The 22,385-nt window shown below is 43.7% G+C and overlaps 1 protein-coding gene across 11 annotated transcripts in view; it reads right to left on the reverse strand.

Moving 5' to 3' along the window:
• The window catches only part of MON2 (MON2 homolog, regulator of endosome-to-Golgi trafficking), a 157,514-nt gene that overhangs the window by 86,393 nt on the left and 48,736 nt on the right, over positions 1-22,385 (reverse strand). For all 11 annotated transcript variants that reach the window (XM_073327927.1, XM_073327923.1, XM_073327918.1 and 8 more), the window contains 3 exons: positions 18,013-18,137; positions 17,475-17,614; positions 5,681-5,834 (listed from right to left, as the gene is read on the reverse strand). In XM_073327927.1, coding sequence (XP_073184028.1) covers positions 5,681-5,834; positions 17,475-17,614; positions 18,013-18,137 — 419 coding nt within the window. The remainder of the gene's footprint in view (positions 1-5,680; positions 5,835-17,474; positions 17,615-18,012; positions 18,138-22,385) is intronic.

Genomic DNA, 22,385 nt, shown 5'->3' on the forward strand with positions numbered 1-22,385 from the left:
ATTCTATTTTGAGCCCTCATCTATCTAGACACTTATGTAACTCATTATAGTAGTATCGGAGTGCCTCACAGTCATTAATTTTATCCTCACAACACACCTGTGAGGTAAGGAAGACACATCCTCCTTCTTCAGATAAATAACTGAAGCACAGGGTAGGTTAAGTGACTTGCCCAAGATCACAGTGGAGGTCTGTGGCTGAGCCAGGACTTGGACTCAAGTCTCCTGAGTCACAGTTCTATCCACTAAAGGGGGGGTGCGGCGGCAGCGCACTTTTTGGCCTGAGGGCCGCATCGGGTTCCCGAAATTGTACGGAGGGGCGGTTAGGGGAGGCTATGCCTCCCCAAACAGCCAGGTGTGGCATGGCCCTGCCCCCTACCTGATCCACCCTGTTTCTTGCTCCCTGATGCCCCCCCGGGACCCCTGCCGCATGCAACAACCCCTTCTCCCTGTCCCCTGACCACCCCCAGAACCCCCACCACTGACTGCCCCATGCCTCCCCATCCAATCCCTCCTCTCCTTCCTGACTGCCTTCCAGGGACCCCTGCCCCCATTCAACCCCCCTGCTCCCCACCCTCTGACTTCCCCGACCCCCTATCCACACCCCCAGCTCCTGATCACCCCCCAAATTCCCCTGCCCTCTATCAAACCCCCCCCCCCCCCCGCTCCCTGCCCCCTTACCGTGCTGCCTGGAGCACAAGTGGCTGGCGGCGCAGCTGCATCGGGACAGGCAGCCACGCTGTCCAGCTGGAGCCAGCCACATACCGCGCAGCACAGAGCACTGGGTCAGGCAACGGCTCTGCAGCTGTGCTGCACCAGGAGCTTGCATTCCTGCCACCCAGAGCACTGCACCGGCAGCGGAGCAAGCCAAGGCTGCGGAGGAGGGGCCAGGGGTGAGCCTCCCAGGCCAGGAGCTCAAGGGCTGGGCAGAAGGGTCCCGTGGGCCGAATGTGGCCCGCGGCCGTAGTTTGCCCACCTCTGCACTAAACATACTTCCTATTTCATGACTGCAAATAAATAATACTCTGAAAATGCAAATTAAATGTAATCGATGTTTGCCTGAACCTGCCGAGAGCCCTATTATCTTAAATGGGATGTCAACTCAAACCAACTCTCTGGAGGACCCTTGACTCCATCCCGGCAGGGATATCTGCCATGTGGCTGGGGCCCTGGCCCTCCCTGCAACCACCCCATCATGGCTCTGCTGGGGTGTTTACAGAAGTACACACAGACAAGGGTGGATGGTAGCTAAGTCCTTCCACCCCCTAGACAGACTTCATACACTTGAAGGCAAGGAATATGTGGGGAGAGCCACTAAAGACTTCCATTAACCCAAACGATGGCTTATGTAGGTGAGCCCTATCACTGCCACCCCAAAGTGGAGCACAGCCATAGTGTGGGAGCATAGTCACAGCAAACAGACAAGGACAAGGGCCCACATTCCCATACGAGAAAAGAAAAGGAGTACTTGTGGCACCTTAGAGACTAACCAATTTATTTGAGCATAAGCTTTCGTGAGCTACAGCTCACTTCATCGGATGCATACTGTGGAAACTGCAGAAGACATTATATACACAGAGACCATGAAACAATACCTCCTCCCACCCCACTCTCCTGCTGGTAATAGCTTATCTAAAGTGATCACTCTCCTTACAATGTGTATGATAATCAAGGTGGGCCATTTCCAGCAAATATCCAGGTTTTCTCACCCCCCCCCTTTTTTTTCCAAAAACGACACACACAAACTCACTCTCCTGCTGGTAATAGCTTATCTAAAGTGATCACTCTCCTTACAATGTGTATGATAATCAAGGTGGGCCATTTCCAGCAAATATCCAGGTTTTCTCACCCCCCCCCCCTTTTTTTTCCAAAAACCACACACACAAACTCACTCTCCTGCTGGTAATAGCTTATCCAAAGTGATCACTCTCCTTACAATGTGCATGATAATCAAGGTGGGCCATTTCCAGCACAAATCCAGGTTTTCTCACCCCCCCACCCCCATACACACATAAACTCGCTCTCCTGTTGGTAATAGCTCATCCAAACTGACCACGGTCCTTACAATGTGTATGATAATCAAGGTGGGCCATTTCCAGCATAAATCCAAGTTTAACCAGAACGTCTAGGGGGGGGTAGGAAAAAACAAGGGGAAATAGGCTACCTTGCATAATGACTTAGCCACTCCCAGTCTCTATTTAAGCCTAAATTAATAGTATCCAATTTGCAAATGAATTCCAATTCAGCAGTTTCTTCCTGGAGTCTGGATTTGAAGTTTTTTTGTTGTACGATAGTGACCTTCATGTCTGTGATTGCGTGACCAGAGAGATTGAAGTGTTCTCCGACTGGTTTATGAATGTTATAATTCTTGACATCTGATTTGTGTCCATTTATTCTTTTACGTAGAGACTGTCCAGTATGACCAATGTACATGGCAGAGGGGCATTGCTGGCACATGATGGCATATATCACATTGGTGGATGTGCAGGTGAACGAGCCTCTGATAGTGTGGCTGATGTTAATAGGCCCTGTGATGGTGTCCCCTGAATAGATATGTGGGCACAGTTGGCAACGGGCTTTGTTGCAAGGATAGGTTTCTGGGTTAGTGGTTCTGTTGTGTGGTATGTGGTTGTTGGTGATTATTTGCTTCAGGTTGGGGGGCTGTCTGTAGGCAAGGACTGGCCTGTCTCCCAAGATTTGTGAGAGCGTTGGGTCATCCTTCAGGATAGGTTGTAGATCCTTAATAATGCGTTGGAGGGGTTTTAGTTGGGGGCTGAAGGAGACGGCTAGTGGCGTTCTGTTATTTTCTTTGTTAGGCCTGTCCTGTAATAGGTGATTTCTGGGAACTCTTCTGGCTCTATCAATCTGTTTCTTCACTTCCGCAGGTGGGTATTGTAGTTGTAAGAATGCTTGATAGAGATCTTGTAGGTGTTTGTCTTTGTCTGAGGGGTTGGAGCAAATGCGGTTGTATCGCAGAGCTTGGCTGTGGACGATGGATCGTGTGGTGTGGTCAGGGTGAAAGCTGGAGGCATGTAGGTAGGAATAGCGGTCAGTAGGTTTCCGGTATAGGGTGGTGTTTATGTAACCATTGTTTATTAGCACTGTAGTGTCCAGGAAGTGGATCTCTTGTGTGGACTGGACCAGGCTGAGGTTGATGGTGGGATGGAAATTGTTGAAATCATGGTGGAATTCCTCAAGGGCTTCTTTTCCATGGGTCCAGATGATGAAGATGTCATCAATATAGTGCAAGTAGAGTAGGGGCGTTAGGGGACGAGAGCTGAGGAAGCGCTGACTGGGAGTGGCTAAGTCATTATGCAAGGTAGCCTATTTCCCCTTGTTTTTTCCTACCCCCGCCAGACGTTCTGGTTAAACTTGGATTTATGCTGGAAATGGCCCACCTTGATTATCATATACATTGTAAGGAGAGTGGTCAGTTTGGGTGAGCTATTACCAGCAAGAGAGTGAGTTTGCGTGTGTGTGTTTTGGGGTGGGGTGGTGAGAAAACCTGGATTTGTGCTGGAAATGGCCCATCTTGATTATCATGCACATTGTAGGGAGAGTGTCACTTTGGATAAGCTATTACCAGCAGGAGAGTGAGTTTGCGTGTGTGTGTTTTGGGGTGGGGGGGTGAGAAAACCTGGATTTGTGCGTAGGGAGAGTGTCACTTTGGATAAGCTATTACCATCAGGAGAGAGAGTTTGCGTGTGTGTGTTTTGGGGTGGGGGGGTGAGAAAACCTGGATATTTGCTGGAAATGGCCCACCTTGATTATCATACACATTGTAAGGAGAGTGATCACTTTAGATATCACTATTACCAGCAGGAGAGTGGGGTAGGAGGAGGTATTGTTTCATGGTCTCTGTGTATATAATGTCTTCTGCAGTTTCCACAGTATGCATCTGATGAAGTGAGCTGTAGCTCACGAAAGCTTATGCTCAAATAAATTGGTTAGTCTCTAAGGTGCCACAAGTACTCCTTTTCTTTTTGTGAATGCAGACTGTTACTCATATGGGAATCAGAGTGTGTCTGCAATCCTGGATTTCCTTAACGTGGTTCTAGAGTGTAAGCAGGGGAATATAAGATCACAGCTGATCATAGGCTGGGGACAATTTTTAGAGTGTCTTTCACATAAGGAAATAAATATGAATGTAATTCAGAAGGAGCTGGGGTCAATGAATAGATGAAAAGGTGAGGGGTGGGATATGGTTGGAGAACCAGAAGATAAGGATTTTAGCTGCAGAGTTCTAGAGAAACAGGAGAGAGGAGAAAAAGGGAGAAAGCAGGAGGCTGTAATGGTTGGCCAAAGTATAAACCAGGTTTCATGCATAACCTACTTTTAGTTAAACATGAAGTCCCTAAGAACAGCAGCGTAAGTTAGACAGTATTTGCACACTCAATCTTAGTCTCCTTGTTCAAATAGACATTGTCTAGCACAAAATGCTATTACACCTTCAATAGTGGCTGAAATTTATTTTTCAGAAACATTCAAAATCTACAATGGCAGCTGGAGAAGAGAACCTCTGCACTCACCTTTGACGATTCAGACCATTTGCTTTAAAAATACCCATTTCATGTATGTTAGCAGTGTGGAACAATTTTATGGGTTCTGAAACTAAATCACACAGTTTTAAAGAGATGGCACTGAGACCAGGTTTACATTACAAACTTACATCAACATAACTATGTCGCTCAGGGGTGTGAAAAATCCACACCCCTGAGCAACGCAGTTCTACTGACCTAACTCCGGGTGTAGACAGCGCTATGTTAAAAGGAGGGCTTCTCCTGTTGACATAGCTGCCACCTCTCAGGGAGGTGGATTAACTACACCAATGGAAGCAGCTCTCCTGTTGGCGTAGTAATGTCTTCACTGAAGCGCTACAACAGCGCAGCTACGCCAGTGTAGCATTTTAAGTGTACACCTGCCCTGAATATTACAGCCAGAGTAAACGGACATTGTTCCAAGAGACATCATAACCCGCTATATCATGTAAATGTAAGACATGGATCCATGATTTGAAGTATTCAAACTACTGATACATAAAAAGAAAAGGAGGACTTGTGGCACCTTAGAGGCTAACAAATTTATTTGAGCATAAGTTTTCGTGAGCTACAGTTCACTTCATCGGATGCAACATTCATAATGTCTCTAGTAGAGATCTAATGGCCAGTCATGTCAAGTACCATTTCTAATTCATCTTTTGTATATGGATTCATATGATACAATATAGTAGGTTAGAGTGGCAACTAGACCAGTATTTCACCAATATAGCCAGTATTTTTATTTCAACTGAAAATAAGTTAGTTTTCCTGCAATATCCTATTTCCCACTGCCTCTAATGCCTTTCCCTTCACATTGCTTGGTGCTATAACAGCAAAGTACTATTTTTCCTATTAACATTAAAGAATTTTTATTTATTGTATTATAGCAATGCCTAAGATGCAGAATTAACACAGCCATGGCATGGCAAAGAACAAATGATGAGGAATATTTGGATCTGTATCCCAAATACACAGAGAAGATCAGATCACTCCACAGACATCAACAGGAAGAGAATCCAGGACTAATGTCAGCAATGTGCTGAATGTCACTGTATATCAAGTGAATAAACTACATAATTAACATGTAAATGTTTTTATTTCCAAAATTTCACTTTTACAGAGACATCAGTAATTTTATTACTTACTAGGTAGCTTTAGCACTCCCTTGTATTGTTACAGTGAGTATAGGTATCCAGGTGCCTCGATATTCAAATGCAGGTAATACAGTCACACCTCCACCCATTCCCAGCATTCCTGGGTTGGTTTGTGCTGAGGCTGTACCACCAGATGTATTGCTTCCTATAAATTAAACAAAAACAGAAAGAATTAAAAAACTATGCTTTTTAGTTTTATTTTAATTAAAAGAAAGTATTCTTTTTCTGTATTTCATTGTGTGCAGAGATATGCATATAATAATGCAAGAACATATGCCTGATAAAAGTTTCTCAACTTCTGTGTGCCCCCTGCTGGCTAAAATTAGGTATATTCTGCATGTGTTTCTTAGTTAAAGGGGCATTGTTAATATCAATGATTCAGTTTTTATACATACATATAATTTCAGAATATAAAATATTTTGTACTTCTGTAACACCTTCCAACAAAGAGCTCAAAACATTTTACAAACATTAGCAAGTTAAACCTAAAAAACTCTGTGATACATGTTGGAGTAAAAAGGAGATTACTGAGTTACCATTAAATTGGATAAAATAAAAAGTAAAATAGTTCTTTCATTTTAGGTTTACATATGTATCAAATGTAATAACACCACTAGATAAATAATAGGAAATATACAATGGGCACGGGCTAGTAACCAGACTATAAGCTCTCCAGGGACCTTGCATTTGTATTCAGGTTCCTAGCCTGTGCTGAAGCCCATGACACCATGTCTACACTACTATTGTTACCTGTGCTAGCTAGATTAAAGTTAGCAGGGGTGCAGCTGCCCATGGTACAATCACACCTTCACTTACCAGTGTAGACATACCCTTTCTGTGCAGAGAAGGCCTTAATTTCCTGCTATGCACAAGCACCTCACCCGACTATTCATTTCAAAACCGTAGGCCAATGCCTATAGTAGATGCTGACAAGGCAACACTCTATGGTTGATCAATCATTGCCAGCAACAGATTCAGTTAGTAAGCCAGCTGCACAGAGCTGTTCTGGATCTGTGCTTCTGACATGAGCTTGAAGGAGGAGAGAGAGAGAATAAGGAAACACGGAAGAAAGAAAGACTCATGCAAAGGGAGAGAGAGACAAAACAAGGAAGAAGAATGGGTGAAATGAAGAATAGAGAGAACATGACAGGAAGATATGGCAAAGATAATAGTGCTGGATCCAAGGGCTTGTCAGCACTTGGAAGTTATTTCAGATTAAGGTAGGGTGTGAATTTAGCTATAGTTATTCAAAAATAGCTCCCCTGTGTAGAGACACTTATTTCAGGAAAAAAATGTGTCTACATGGGGAATTATTCCAAAATAGCTATTATAGTTAATTTCCCTATATAGGCAAGCCCCCAAAATTTTTCCACTGGGAATTAAGGAGACCCCAACGTTTATAACTGAGCTACCAAAACATGTCTATCAAACACCAGGTAAAATAACATTTTTTCATTTTTAACATTCCTGTTATCTAATTTAATAAGGAGCATGTGGATGTGGGGAAAACGAAATTTTAAGATTTAATTTAATTTCCAGGGGACAGGAAGAATGTCCTCATAGCTTAGATATTTTCTTGCACTGTCTGTGTTCGACAGATATTAAGAAGTGTACAGCTCAGAGGAAAAGTGGTACTACCATTTCAGCTACTGAGATTTAGGTTCAAATCTCATTTTGGTCATGTATGAAAATGTTGTCTCATTCTATTCCTTACTTGTAGATACATCAAACCCCACATAATTTAGTTTAATTACATATAATTAGCCAACTTTTCTCAAGAGAGGTTCAGAATCACCCTAGAATAAAAAAAGATGTTTGCACATCAGGAATAGGAAAGTGTATCTGTGCTTACTTGAAATTTTCCTTTGAGTAGTAAGTCCCTCTGTTACAATGGGTCCTTCAGCTGGCTTACAGCCAGTGAGCCTAACCAGTCACTGGAAGGAAGGGAATACCTTGCCTCCTGCAGTTCCCTCCAGTTGAGACAAATTCCACAGCCAAGATGATTCCCCTGTACTTGCCTAACTTACAGACTGATAATTGTATTTTGAAGAACAAGCACAACAAAATAAACCTGAATTTTGGATGTCAGTTTACATCTCTATCGTGGATGACCCATTTGTCTTTGGGTGGGCTGAATCTGTGGACCTTATTGCTTGAAGAACGGAAGTTTTTAGGTAAACACAAGTACATTTTCTTACTCTTCATCACACTATGGTCCACAGATATCTTACAGTTGGATTTTTACAGCAGTGTGCCTCCTACCTGGGTGGGAAGTAGGAGTGTCCTTTAAATATGGAAATCCAAAAAGAGGCACATTATATATCTTTTATCTTCCTTTGGGCAGTGAGATGTAGAGAAGACTTCTGCCAAAAATATCATTGGCTAAAGACTGCACCACTAATATGTAGAATATGAAGAATTTATTTATTAAGGCCACATGGCAACCTAGCAGACCTCATTACAGGAAACAAATTTCTCTGCTCTGAGTTTGTCAGTGTTTCTACAGATTGGACTTTGTTGCTTGACAGGAGGAGGAACAATTTACTGAATTTACAGGACTACTTGCCTGAATTCAAAGTATAATAGGTCTCATCTGAGAAAGCTCCCAACTTCATAAATCTGCCTAACTGGAATCAGGAGTTAGCCATTAAAATAAACTTCCTGTTAAGAATGACCCTTACTGCAGAGGTTCGATTGGAATAGTGCTGTAAGAACTGAAATTAGGGTTCTATAACCTTGGACTGCATTTGTACAAGATTTGCTTTTCTTGAACATGTTGAGAACATTATAGTTCACAGACTTCTCCTTTTTGCTTGGACACTCAGATACATCCACATTAGAGCCCACCTTGGGGAATTCAAGCTTGTCTAAATGAACACTTCATTCATGGCAAGCTGGGTATAGATCTACTCCACACTGGTGGGCCACGCTTTAAGTGTCCATACACTAAAAGTTCCCTAATGCACTTTGATCTATCCCACTTTGAAACGGGGTAAGATCACAGAGCACTAGGGAACATTTGGTGTTCAGCAGCAGGGTCCCAATGGATACCAAATTTATATAGTGTTCATATAAAGAAGCCTCAAGTTTCACTTGTTTAATGTGGTAGCTAAACCACGGACTTTGCTTCAATCAGAAGGAAAAAAAAACCAAAAAACTATTGGTTGACTTGTAGGGTCCACAGGAGTAATAATTGCTTCATCCAAATATCCATTTTGAACTTTTCTGGTGCTAGATGGAGAATTGTTTTTTGCAATAGCAGACCTCCTTTGTGAGGTAGACATATCAGAAGGCCTAATCCTAGGTCAACCTAGGCCTGAGATTGACAGCTTTTTCAGTGCCCAGAAAGATCAATTTAAAATGTTTATTAAAGCTAATGTTAAAAAATTATATAATATACAGGTTAAGAAAAGAGTGTACATCTGGGTATAGTGCTTAGATTATCCACAATACAAATTTTATTTTAAAATTCATAAGACACAAAGTGCATAATCAGCAATAACCCAAATTAAGGTGAATAACTAACATTTAGATATTAGAATCTGAATACTTGGATACATCACTCAGGAAAAGTTATACAGAGAGCTGATTGTAGAAGGCAAATATAGGAACAAGTGTAGATTGTCCCTCAGTAATTGAGCATTTAGGGTATCTTTCATATCACTCTGATCTGAAGTAGACGATGTATGCTTTCACTCACTTTCTGGCATTTCCATGGACTTCTTGAGAGTGGAAATAGGAAAAAACTGTGCCTATGATTTCTGCACAACTCCATAGAGTATCAGCTCTGGACAATGCCCTGTGATCTTATTTTGGCCAAAGCTATTGGTAGCCATCTGCTCCCTAGCTGAAAGAGTCTGTTACACATCAGGACACCAACTCCAGATAGGGCTGCCTGGGAGTCATGCAGATTGCTCTGCTGCAACTGAGGGCACCTGTACCTCATCTCAGCACCCCAGTATGTTCAAGATAACACATTTAAAGTGGTATTCTCTCTTGTACTTCAAAGCCTGCTTCACTTGCCATATAATCTATACATTTCTTTCTATAGTGTCTGGCAGGAGTGAGGATTGTAAATCTACTTTTCAATTACTCTGATTAGCCTTAACTTTATGGAAAGTTTCCCACTGTAGAACTAAGAGAGCTAAGAAGAGGAAGCTACTCACCTTGTGCAATAATGATGCTTCTTCGAGATGTGTCCCTCTATGGGTATGCCTCTAATCAGAGATTTTAGGTAGCAGTGTCTGTTCAGCTTGCACATGTGCTCTCTCCCCCTTGTGGTCTGTCTTGAGGCTATCTAGCACTGTGCCAGTGAACCCCACTCAGTTCCTTCTCTACCACAGAGCTCTATATTGAGAACTCCCAAGTAGAGAGGAGGAGGGCAGGTTGTGGAGCATGCATACGGACATGCATCTGAAAGAACCATTGTTACCACACAAGGTGAGTAACTTCCTCTTTTTCTTTGATTAGTATCCCTATTAGTGCTCCACTGTAGGTGACTTCACAGCAGTATCCCCCATGGAGGGCTGGGGCTTCGAAGTGGAGTCTGTTACTACAGATAGTACTGAGGAGCCGAAGATGGCGTCAGAGGCCAAACCTCCAGGTTTCACATAATGTTCTGTGAAAGTGTGGGCAGATGCCCAAGTTGCTGTTCTATAGATTTCCGAGATAGGGACATCTTTAAGGAATGAGACCCGAGGTAGAAATTGACCTCGTGGAGTGCGTATGGACTCCAGACAGAGGCAATAGGTTGTGTCCTTGCTAATGTAGATTAATGCAACCCGTTTTGGATAGTCTTTGAGCCGGTATTGCAGAGCCTTTGGATCTTTCTGTAAATGAAAGGAAGAACTTAGGGGATTTCCTAAAGTCCTCAGTCCTGTCCAAGAAGGATGCTAGTGTTCTTCTAACTTCTAGCATAGGCAGAGTTGCCTCCCTATTATGATGTGGGTTTGTTTTTTTTTTGGGGGGGGGGGGAACATGAAGATAGATCGGTTGATTTATATGGAAAGCAGAGGCAACTTTAGGGAGAAACTTGGGATGTTGCCTTAGAGTTACTTTTTCTTTAAAAAAGGCCATGAATAGTGGGTGTGCCATCCGCGACACTACTTCTCCTATGTGCCTAGCTGAGGTGATGGCAATTAGAAATGCTGTCTTCATGGACAGGTGTAAGAAAGAGCAAGTTGCAACGGGCTCAAAGGGAGTATAGTCAAAGCTCTGAGAACTAAGTTAAGATCCCAGGTTGGAGCGAGTGGTCTCACATGCAGGAAAAGATTCCCAATACCCTTAAGGAATCTACACGTCAGTGGGTGGGTGAACACAAAGTATCCACCAACACGACAGTGGAAGGCCATTATGGCTGTGATGTATTAAGGGAGCTGAACAAGAGTTTTGACCATTTGAGGTCTAAAATGTAGTCTAAAATCAGAGGAGGGGAGGACAAGGCTGGATCTATGAGCTTAGAATGATACCAAATTTGGAATCATTTCCATTTTTGTAGGTAAGTATGTTGAGTGGTCAACTTTCGGCTGTGCAGCAACACATCTTTCACCTCGTCAGAGCATTCAACCTCCAAGTCTTAGAACCAAGAAGAAGCCAAGCATCGAGGCAGAGGATTGCAGGTTGGGGTGAAGGATCAGCCAGTCGTTTTGAGAGAGTAGGTGAGGAATGGGCCGAAGAGGAACCGGACCTCATCTGTGCCAGGTAAGGGAACCAGACTTGTCTTAACCAGGAGGGGGTCAATCAGAATAATTCACTTTGTCTTGTCAAATTTTCAACAGGACTTTGGCTTAGAAGAGGAAATGGGGAAAAGGCATACAAGAGATCTCTGTTCCATGTGAGAATAAGGGCATCTCCCATTGAATGTTTCCATGGGCCAGCCATGGAGCATTAATGAGGACACTTCTTGTTCTGGTAAGCAGCGAACAAATTGATAAGTCAGGGTTCCCCAAAGAGAGAATATGTCATGAATCATCTCTGAGTTCAGTTCACGTTTGTGGTCATGAGAAAAGTTCCAACATACTGTTGGCAGTCACGTTCTGTATCCCTGGTAGCTATGCGGCTGACATAAGCACATTGTGATGGATGCACTAATTCCAAAGTTTGAGCACTTCTGTGCAGAGGGAGGGAGACCTGGTGACCCACTAGTGATTTATGTAAAACATACAGGTCTGATTGTCCATCACGACCTTTGTGTGGGTGTTCTTGATGAATGGCAGAAAGTATGCACAGGCATTCCTGAGTGCCCTCAGCTCCAAAAGATAGATATGGAGAGCCGCTTCTGTAGAAAATCACTTGCCCTGAACCTTGCAGTTATGTGGTCATGTAGGGGGCTCTGGAGGCTATTAGGGAGGCATCTGTTGTTCGAGTCAATGTTGGTGGTGGTTGCACAAATGGAACGCCTGCTCAAACATTGGATAGGTCTTTCCACCAGTCCAGGGAGTGCCTTACCGTGGAGGGCATTGATCATTTGGTTAGTCTGTCTCTGTTCAGGGAACGGACAAAACTGGGCCACATCTGAAGACACCTCACAAATAGTCGGGCGTTTGGAGTGATGAAGGTGCATTCTGCCATATGACTCCAACAGCTGCAGACAGTTCCTGACCCACCTTTGGGGCCTGGCCTGGACTGTCTCTATGAGACTCATGAGGGTGGTAAGTTTGTGCTGCGTTGTTTGGTGGCAATAAACTCCAGTTGATGTACAGGAGTCAGTATTGATTTTTGTAGGCTGAGTTACAGGCCTACCTGAGCAAATGCATGCATCGTCGTCTGGGTGGCTCATACTGCATCCTCAAATAAGGGAGCCCTGAAGTCATCCTGATACAGGTAGATAACAATACCCAGTGTTCACAAGAGAGGCAGTACGATGGAGAGATCCTTAGAGAATACCCTGGGTGCAGACAAGAGGCCGAAGGGGAGCACTCTGTACTGATAATGGTCCTGTCCAAAGGTAAACCGTAGGACTCTCCTGTGCAAGAAGCATACTGAGATGTGGAAGTAGGCATCCTGTAGGTAGAGCGCAGAAAACCAATATCCTTGCTCTAGAACTAGAATAATGGCTGCTAGGGTGAACCTGAACATCTTGAACTTCTGTGCCTTTGGGTATTTGTTTAGTGCCCTTAGATCTAGAATGGGCCTCCAACCTCCCTTCACCTTGGGGATCAGGAAATAACAGGAATAAAACCCCTTGCCTCTGAGTTGCATTGGAACTGGTTCAGTGGCATAGCATAACAGATTCTCTACTTCCTGGTGAAGTAAATATTCTCTTGAGAAGGACCCCCCCGAAGAGGGACGGAGAATGGGGATGGGACATGAATTGAATGGTGTAACCATTCGAAATAATCTCCAAGACACATCTGTCAGAGGTGATACTCTCCCAGTTGTTATGAAAGAGGACCAGGTGACTTCCAGAGGGACATGACAGGTGTGTAGAAGGCAGCTGACGTTGCAAGGAGTAGCTGTCAAAAGCGTTTAGCGGAGGGGGCATGAGAGAATACTGATTGGGGTGCTGACTGCTTCCGCTTTTGTACTCTAGGCCTTTTGTGCTGTGCTTTGTAGTAGGGCTGTGATGCAGGTACTGAGACGGTCATGACCTGTGCTGCGGTTGAGAGCTGTATCCTCTTTTGCCCCTCAGTGAAGATTTCCAGGGAACTTAACGTAGCCCAGGAATCCTTCAGGATGTGGAGAGAGCAGTCCGTTTTATCTGCAAACTGCTTGGGTCCTTCAAATGGGAGATCTTCCACCGTTGTCTACAGCTCCTTGAGCAATCCTGAAAGGAGTAACCAGGAAGCCTGCCTCCAGGGCCATCCTTAGGATTTATGGGGTCCTATGCAGTATTATTAAACTGGTGTCCCTAAGCCTGACAGCAGCCCGAGCTTGCATGTGTATTTTAGATAAGGGTTGTCTTTTGAAGGATTTATTTAAAAAACTGTATCTCTGAAGATCCAAGCATTTAAGGCTAAAGATGAATACTCAGATTGTGCACCTAAAAATCTATGTAAGGATTTTTTAGAGGTGTGATTTTATCATCTTCAGCAACACACTAATGAAATATTTTTAAAGCAAATTTTAAACTAAGGTTCTGTAGACTAACATGTTCTGAGTAAATATTACAGTAATGCACAACTTTTTTGTCAATAAATTCAGAAGCTGACAATATACTGGGGGTTGGCAAATGCCTGTTAAATGGCTTCATTACCACTTGAATGGCTCTTTAACAGTTTCAGTGTTGTGCTAATAGGTCTGGAAGGCTTTTTCACTTTTAAGTACAAGATCCCCTCTGGAGGAAGACTCATCAGGCTGCAGCAGCCAGCTGTGGTGGGAGCCTGCAGGAAGAGTCAGAACAGGGATAGGAAGAAGCGGAAGGGTGGACACTAAGACCCGGGGTGCCCCAAATTTTCAGGTGCCCCACGCAGCTGCATATGCCTGCCTCATTATCACCACTGTGGAGACCAAGAAGGCCACTGTATTGGCTGCATCCATTGCTGTCTGTAGTGCAATTCTCGCTACTAACTGGCCCTCTCTCACAATGGCCTGAAACTGCTCCTTTTGCACCTCTGGCAGATGTTCCACACACTCACTGAGTTTTTCATAAATAATAAAATCATATTTGGCCGTGACAGCTTGGTAGTTCGTGACTCTAAACTGCCATGTATCTGACGAACATGCCTTTTCCCCCCCAAAGAGATATAACCTGATCCAAACCCGATCGTAAGGGGTCAACTTAGCATGATGTTATTTGCCATGTGCATTAAGCACATCCACTACAATCAAGTTGGGTTGTGGATGCTGAAACAAAAAATCTGCCTCTTTGGCAGGGATGTAGTTCTTGTCAGCTGTGTTGCAGGTTGGTGAGATGGAGGCTGGTTACTGCCAGATGACTTTGGCAGGATTTAGAATCACCTCATTAATTGGGAGGGCAACACTGGATGAGGAGGTAGCGTGGAAAATATCCACTAGTTGTCTTACCTCCCGTAGCACTCATCCACCACCCTCTTGGTAAGAATCTGAAAGTTCTTAAAATCATCAGTTAGTAATGGGTGGGAGGGCATTTCAGTCTCATCTGGTGAAGATGAGGAGAAGTTTGCTGGAGGGGTACCTTCCCCTTCAAGACTTTCCTCCTGTTCTTCCAAAGCTTCCTCCTCCCCTGGCTTAGGGGCTCTGGACAATGACGCTGTAGGAGACTGTCTGGCAGATTCTCTGAGAGACTAAATGCTTGCGAAGTATAGGATCTGTACGTTGCTCAAGGATCCCAATATGGGCATGGGGGAGGAGGTGTAGGGGAGGGGTGACCAAGGAGGACCGTACCATGATTGCTAGACGGAACTGAGGAGGTCCCTTGTATTGTGACAGCGGGCCACAGTGACAGACCAGGGAAACTACATCCTCCTGGTCATTGTCAGACTCTTCACTGGGTACGCAGGGAAGAATGCAGAAGAGATGTTCTTTCCTCTTCTTCCTCTTTTTGTTTTAAACTGAAAAGTTGGAATATCTTCTAGACATCCCTGACAGAAGAAAAGCCCCCCCAAAAAAGGAGAAAATGTAAACCAAAGGTCTTTTTCTTCTTTTATTGTAACCCAACAGGGTAACGAAACACTAACTATTAAGAAGAACAAAAGAATCAAAACCAACAACTATTACTTATGCTAATGATGCAGAGAATGAATTGACAACTGCTCACTCCATTCAAGGCCAAAGGTGGTCAAGAAGGAACTGAGGTGTGTTCGTAGCCTTGAGGCAGATCACCAGGGAGGGACAACGAATGTGCAGCTGAATGGACACTGTTACCTAAAATCTCAGATTAGAGGCGAAGGGGCGCAGATACACCTACAGGGGAGCACCCATAGGGACACTACTCGAAGAAGAATTTATTTACCTGACCAACTGATCTCAATGACGAAAGCCCCATAACATACCTTATGAAACAGATGTGTGTCCCACTATCTTTTTCAGGGACAAGACCTTTGGCCATGGGGTTTTTAGGTTGAGAGGGACCATACCTGCAACACTGTCCACTCATGTTAATACTGCTCATGAAAGCATGTGGAGGGCATCAAATGACTCTTCTTAATTTTATTTTATTTTTTAGTTACTTTTGTTGTTGCAGGTTGATGCCATCTGAGAGCTTTCATGCCCAGGAGAAAGGGTGGAGGTGATGCTTGCCCAGACTCAGTAATCTGCTTGAAAATGGAGGTTTTTTTGTTTTGTTTTTTTAAATGTATATTTTATATGATCCCCTAACTCTGATTTGCACAACTGGCTTTCCCCTTTCCTGAACAGGAAGTGGGGTGAGGTAGGGTGGGGTGTGTATACCCAGAGGAACCAGCACAGATGTTTGGCTTGGTCTTTTCTGCATAGATCTGCAATGTTTAACCTCCATGAAGGTGACAAAGTGAACCAAGCACTGTGGATTATTCATCCTACTGCACGCTGTAAAACTGAGTAGGTGAACCAGGTACTGAGGATTATCCACCCTGCTGTACTCTGTGAAGGTAAGCAGGTGAACTGTGAGCTATTTTTGTTTATGCATATCCCCTTTGGAAATTTGTCCCCTATAATCCTGCTTCTGATGGGGGAGTGAAATTGAGTTTAGACATTGCTCAAATTGGCTAGCAATCTCTTCGCTCTCAAAGAGGTGGGATTTACTGTCTTCCCTCCCCAGCAGAGGGCCTCTTATTGGGTTTCTTAGATAAGATATTTCTCAGAAACTGTTTGCCACATGTGCCAGATAAGTTTATGCTTCCCCTGAAGGTCTCAGTGTAGCAGCTGAGTAAAGATCCCTAGGGGGAGGAGGATCCTATTATAAAGGTCACAGCAAGGAGAGGAAGTAGGAGCCAAAGGCCCCTTACTGAACTCTCTGGTACCCGCTGCCTTTCATCTGAAACCCAAGGTGTGCTGAGGGAGAAGTAGTGACTGAGCTCCACAGTGAGAAGCATAGCTGCTGGTGCAGACTCCAGGGACTTAAGTGTGATTTACCATCTGATGCCACACTCATCCATTGCCACTCCCCTCTTGGAGAGTGAAGTGGGGGAGTTACTTGCCCCCAAAGCAATCTATTCCAAATCCTGCCTGTCTGCCTCCTTTCATGCCTGAGAGAGGGAGGCAGAGACAACCCTGCCTGGACTAAGCCAAGGAGGGAAAAACTGCACTCTGCCCACAGAGAAGGCCGAGCTCATCACCAAGACCTTTCCCTTTTGCCTTTCTAGGCCCAGATCTCTCCCTAAAGGCCACGGAGGCATCAGTTGCTGCAAACAACTCAGAAGGAGAAGCAAAGCAGAGAGGAAAGGTCTCCCCAAAGGCAAAAGTCTTCCCAGGACACAGCTGGGAATCTGACAATCACATTATTGGGCCAAACTTCTGACAGTCAGAAATTTGAACTGCAGTTTGCAATTTCCCTTAGAAAAACTCTGTAGCAGGATGGGGTCTGGCTGACACAAGGGAGGCAGCTAAAACTGCAGTGAACTTCAGGTGTAAGGGCATCCCCCTGCTGCCAGAGACCGAAAGGTCTGGTTCTGCCGCCAAGCTGCAAGTAGTCTGAAGTACCCATTGCAACAAATCATCAGACCATAGCACTATGAAAAATAAAGGAATATTGACAATACAGTCTGGACAAGCTTGCACAGCTCTACCCTTCTCTTGGCTCAAGCTAGTTTCTCACTTTCACGAGCGCTAAATTTATACTGAGAATTGTATCAAATAAGTAAACCTCAGATTTTCACAAATATATTGTTGACTATTATAAGAAATTATTAGGAAATTACTTGAAATAAAAAATACAAAAAGCCTTTACCAGTTTGGTTTACTGTCGTTGAAGTGTTTCCTGTGCTTGGTACAAGAAAAAGCGACTGGATGAATGATCCCAGTGCATTTACTATGTCACGGAAAACCTTGGTAGAATGCTGTTTCATATCATAGGATTGACAAAAGGACCTGTAAAGTGTTTTAAAACATTTCTGAGCATGTAGTCAACAAATTAAAAAGTAAAAACTACATTTTTAAAGCCAGCTATTTAAATGAATATGCATGTATAGTACGGTTAAATGCTTCCTTATTCTGGCTGGACTATTTATAGGCTGAGCTGATAAAAATCTTTAAATTCTGGAACAAATATTTAAGTTTCAAGGCATTAAACCAAACAAGTTTGTTAATAATGGCTCAGTGCTCAATGGACAATAAATATTCCCTTGCACTTCAACAAACACTCCATCCTGCAGATTATATTGGTTTCAAGTCCCTAAATGCTTAGCAAAAAGAAATTGGTTTTTTTTGCTACAGATAAATATGATCTCTTCTTTTAATACATAAAGCGAAATATGGCATAATCGTACCTTAATAGTTGGGGCTGCACACAAAGCCTGTGGATAGATTCCACTGCAACAGCTCTTAGCCATTGTGGTTTGTCTGCATCCAGAAACTTCACTAGCAGTGACAGGAAAATCTCACATTCTGTTACCTAAAGAAACAGGTTTCAGAGTAACAGCCGTGTTAGTCTGTATTCGCAAAAAGAAAAGGAGTACTTGTGGCACCTTAGAGACTAACCAATTTATTTGAGCATAAGCTTTCGTGAGCTACATGCATCCGATGAAGTGAGCTGTAGCTCACAAAAGCTTATGCTCAAATAAATTGGTTAGTCTCTAAGGTGCCACGAGTACTCCTTTTCTTTTTTCTAAAGAAACAGGTTATAGTCATAAAAAGAAAAAAAACGATGTGTCGTCTCAGCCCTAAGCATCTATTATATCAGCAAGTGCCACTATCCCTGGCACATACAGGGTCATTCTGCTTGGCATAGGGTTTATAATTCCTGTAAACAATAAGAAAAAAAAATACTTTCCCTGCAAAAAAAATAGATACCAATGATCACAGGAGTGCTGGCGTGTCAAGCACATACTGTACATCCAAAGACTTTAAAAGAAGTTAAATTCCTTACAGCCATTTCTAAACAAAGTTTTAAAGAATATTATAGAACAAGTCCCTGTTAGTTTGGCTTATTTAAAGGCTGGAGAGGTCAACAGCAACTGAAAGTTAATCACTTTCGTGAAAGAACAGAGTTTTATAGCACAAATAGCTTTAACAGACATCTGAGTTCTTTTGCTTCTAGCCAGTTTGAAGAGTACAAGTCAGAAACCCTCTCACTGAATTATTAACACTGAAGTAAGAAACAACTGTTCTCAACCCAAAATGTGTGAAATTGGTGCAAGAAGGATCCCAAACAGCTTTAACTGAATTAAGAATCAAGATAAAATAGCTATCCAAGACCTTTAACGTAAAGAAAAAAAAACACGCATGGGAAGATGGTTGTCAATCCAAACTCTGATGTTTCATTTCTACCCATGCTTGAAAAATGTAGGTGGGAAAAAGATGGTTATAGTTACCTCATGTCTCACAACTACTGGTTAAAATTAAAAGGAACAAGCAAGTGAGAACAAACTGGAGCACACCATCTTTTTCTCCCAATCTGAAGCCCTGTTCCTACAGATCATATCTGCAAATTAAGGTACTTATCTCTCATTAGATATGTCAAATGTCAGACATTGATTGGCAGGAAATATTTTACACAATGTACACTCAATCTCTGAAATTAAATGTCACAGGAAAACATTCAGACAAATAGTTTAATGGAATTTAAAAAGGATAAAGACACATATATGAAAAGTGTAAACTAGCAGCACCACAGCAGAAGTTTCGAGGGGTCGGAGGTAAGGGCACTAACCAAGCTCACCCTATAGCCCTTTACAAACCAGGAGTTTGGCAACACAACTCCCGGCAGCCTATCCTCTCTTGAGAGACCATGTGACAGGGGTGGCCAACCTGAGCCAGAGAAGGAGCCCCAGCTTCCTCCTGCCCACTAGCAGTCCCGCCAACCAGCGCCTCCCCCTCCCTCCCTGCACCTCCCGATCAGCTGTTTCATGGCGTGCAGGAGGCTCATGGGAAGGGGGGGAGCGCAAGGTCATGGAAGGCTCAGGGGAGGGGGCAGGAAGGGGTGGAGTGGGGGCAGGGCCTGTAGCAGAGCCAGGGGTTGAGCAGTGAGCACCACCCTGCACATTGGAAAGTTGGTGCCTATAGCTCCAGCCCTGGAGTCAGTCTATATACAAGGAGCCACATATTAACTTTTGAAGAGCCACATGTGGCTCCGGAGCCACAGGTTGGCCACCCCTGCCATGTGGGATGAAACCTTTCATGGAATTTTCAAGAGGCAGGAGATCTTTAAGACCACCCCCAACATCCTCTAGAAAGAGAGAATCAGCAGCAGCATCAATGTTAGCAGCACCAAGAGGCGTGTGCGTGTGTGGCAGCTGGAAACTGCCTGAATAGACAGACTCAAGCTAACTGCGCTTAAGCTAGTGCACTAAACATAGTAACGTTGATATTGCAGGATGGGCAGCAGCTGAGGTTAACTACCCAAGCTGCAACATCACACAAGTATTTTAGTGCACTAGTTCAAGCAGAGCTAGCACAAGTCTGTTTACTCAGTCCCAGAAATCCTGACTATGTTAGCAGTTCTCGACTCCTGTTTGGTGGGGTTGGGAGACTCACTGTTAGGTGGGAGAGTGTGGGAATGGGGAGTAGCTCAGTAATTAGCAGATTCTGCAGTAATGGGCAGGCTCCAGAGCACCTTCGCAGACTGGACTTAGTGATAATCAGAGCATACAACTCTGTAACTGAGCATTGGACTTTCCACTATCTTGCACCAAACACCTGACAACACTTTCTCTGCTCCTTGGACAGTAGCTGAAACGGTAAGAATTCTTTCAGTCCTGCAGCCTTCTAGCCTCATAAGAAACAGGCACCCCATGAGGCAGGGCTTATGCAGAAGACCCTTCATCGAAGGGAACTGTGGAGACTTAAAAACAAACAAAAATACTAATAATTGTAAGGACAGAGGAATTTGGGAATAATCTATTCAGAAGGGGAAAAACAAATATGATAAAATATCATACTAGGCAGTGATCCCAGGGTTATTTTCTTGTAGGATGAATGGACTGTTTGATAGAAAAATAATTTTAAAGCGTTCAGATGACTTTGAACCATCAAATTGTGCACACTGAAAGCCTATGTAATTATGTACATGTATTTCCATTATCCTCCCTTCTGCAATATGCACATCTTCCTACATCGTGCTTTAAATCAGTAACTTCTTTGGGGGGCAGGGACCACATCTACCCACGCCTTTATATAGTGTCTAGCACAACAGGGCCTTGCTGATCCCAATTAGTGCCTTTGTGTGCTATAGTAATAAAATAAGTAATTGATAAGCTTCATACTTCAGGGTATAAGCTAACCAAACCTACTGTGACTGCACCGTACTTCTTGCTCTCCCATGACAATTTTTAGGGAAAAAAATGGCAGGAAACATTAATTGGGGAGTTTCACCTTCCTCTGAAGTCTCAGGTATACGCCAGAGCTAGACAAGCAATTTCACACTGAAGTGGACCGATGGTTCCTAACTGTTCACAGACCAGTGAACAGAATCTTTTTCCGTTTATTAGATAACTGTCAGTCTCAAAAGATTAATGTGGTGTAAGCACCAAAGCAGGTCAGTTGCTATGTATCATGCTGCAGCATTGTGAGTGGCTAAAAACTCCAGTTCTCGAATGATAGTCCTTGTCACGGATGGTGCAGGTATAAGGCGCAGAGCCAGAAAATGAAACCAGCATGCTTGGTGCTCAAGACCTGCTGCGCTTTCCTCTTTGCTCTCTTCACTTTCCCTCTCAACCACCTCCCATTAACCTCTTTGACTCCATGATGCAGAGCAGCACTCCGGTGTAACCTGTTGCTAGCTACCTCTTCTCAGCTTGCAGTGTCAATGTTGAAAGTTTTCAAATCCCGCTTGCAAATGTCCTTGACCTCAAGCCTAGGTCATCCCAGTGGTCTTGGAGCATCCACAAGTTCTCCATAAAGAAAGTCCTTTGGAATGCATCCATCACTCATCCACTATAGAGGGCAAAGCCTATGAAGACATTTGTGTTTAAGAATGTTAAGATGTTGCAACAGAACATTAGAATTTGGATGCTAGTGAATTTTTGACTGCAAAACCCACAACGTGGTCATGGCAGTCTTGTTTGTTTTTTCTTTGCCAAAAAAGCAGTAATGCATGTCGTGCAGAGAGTCTGTGCCAAAAAGAGTGGCCACATAAAAGTCAAACTTCTCCAGCTTTCAATCCACGACCGCAGACTTTCTAAGGTCACTGACCTCCTTTAGGCCATTTGACATACCAGTGCACATTGTCCTGATACTCCAATAAGAGAGTTTGAAGAGGGCGACCATCACACCCAAACCTTTGGCGTGTAGGCCTAAGCATCAAAAATAGAGAGGCAGATGCTTGCTTTAGAACCAAAGCCTGTCCTCTCAGCAGTAATGACTCAACCAAAAGCCTTGGGGACCAAAATGTCTAGAAGCCAGCACAGATGCTGGGGAGATGCCAGAAGACAGAGCTAAGTTACAGTAACACCTGCCTGTTTTCTCCACTGCATATTGGGTTCAGAGTTTCCTCCTCTAGCTTTTGTTCAACCAAGAACGGGCTGCAAGGCAGCAGAACCAGATGGATATTACTTCTTTATGGATACTCTTTTTCATTCCAGTGATTATCTAGCATATCTCCACTACTCAGTGAGACGTGGAATTTCTGGTTTAGTCACTGGGAACTCAGTCCATGGCAGATTGAATTGGTTTATGTGGTACCCAAAGAAGGCCACATTTGCCT

Source organism: Lepidochelys kempii, chromosome 1 (assembly GCF_965140265.1).
Source record: "Lepidochelys kempii isolate rLepKem1 chromosome 1, rLepKem1.hap2, whole genome shotgun sequence".
Taxonomy (NCBI): Eukaryota; Metazoa; Chordata; order Testudines; family Cheloniidae; genus Lepidochelys; species Lepidochelys kempii.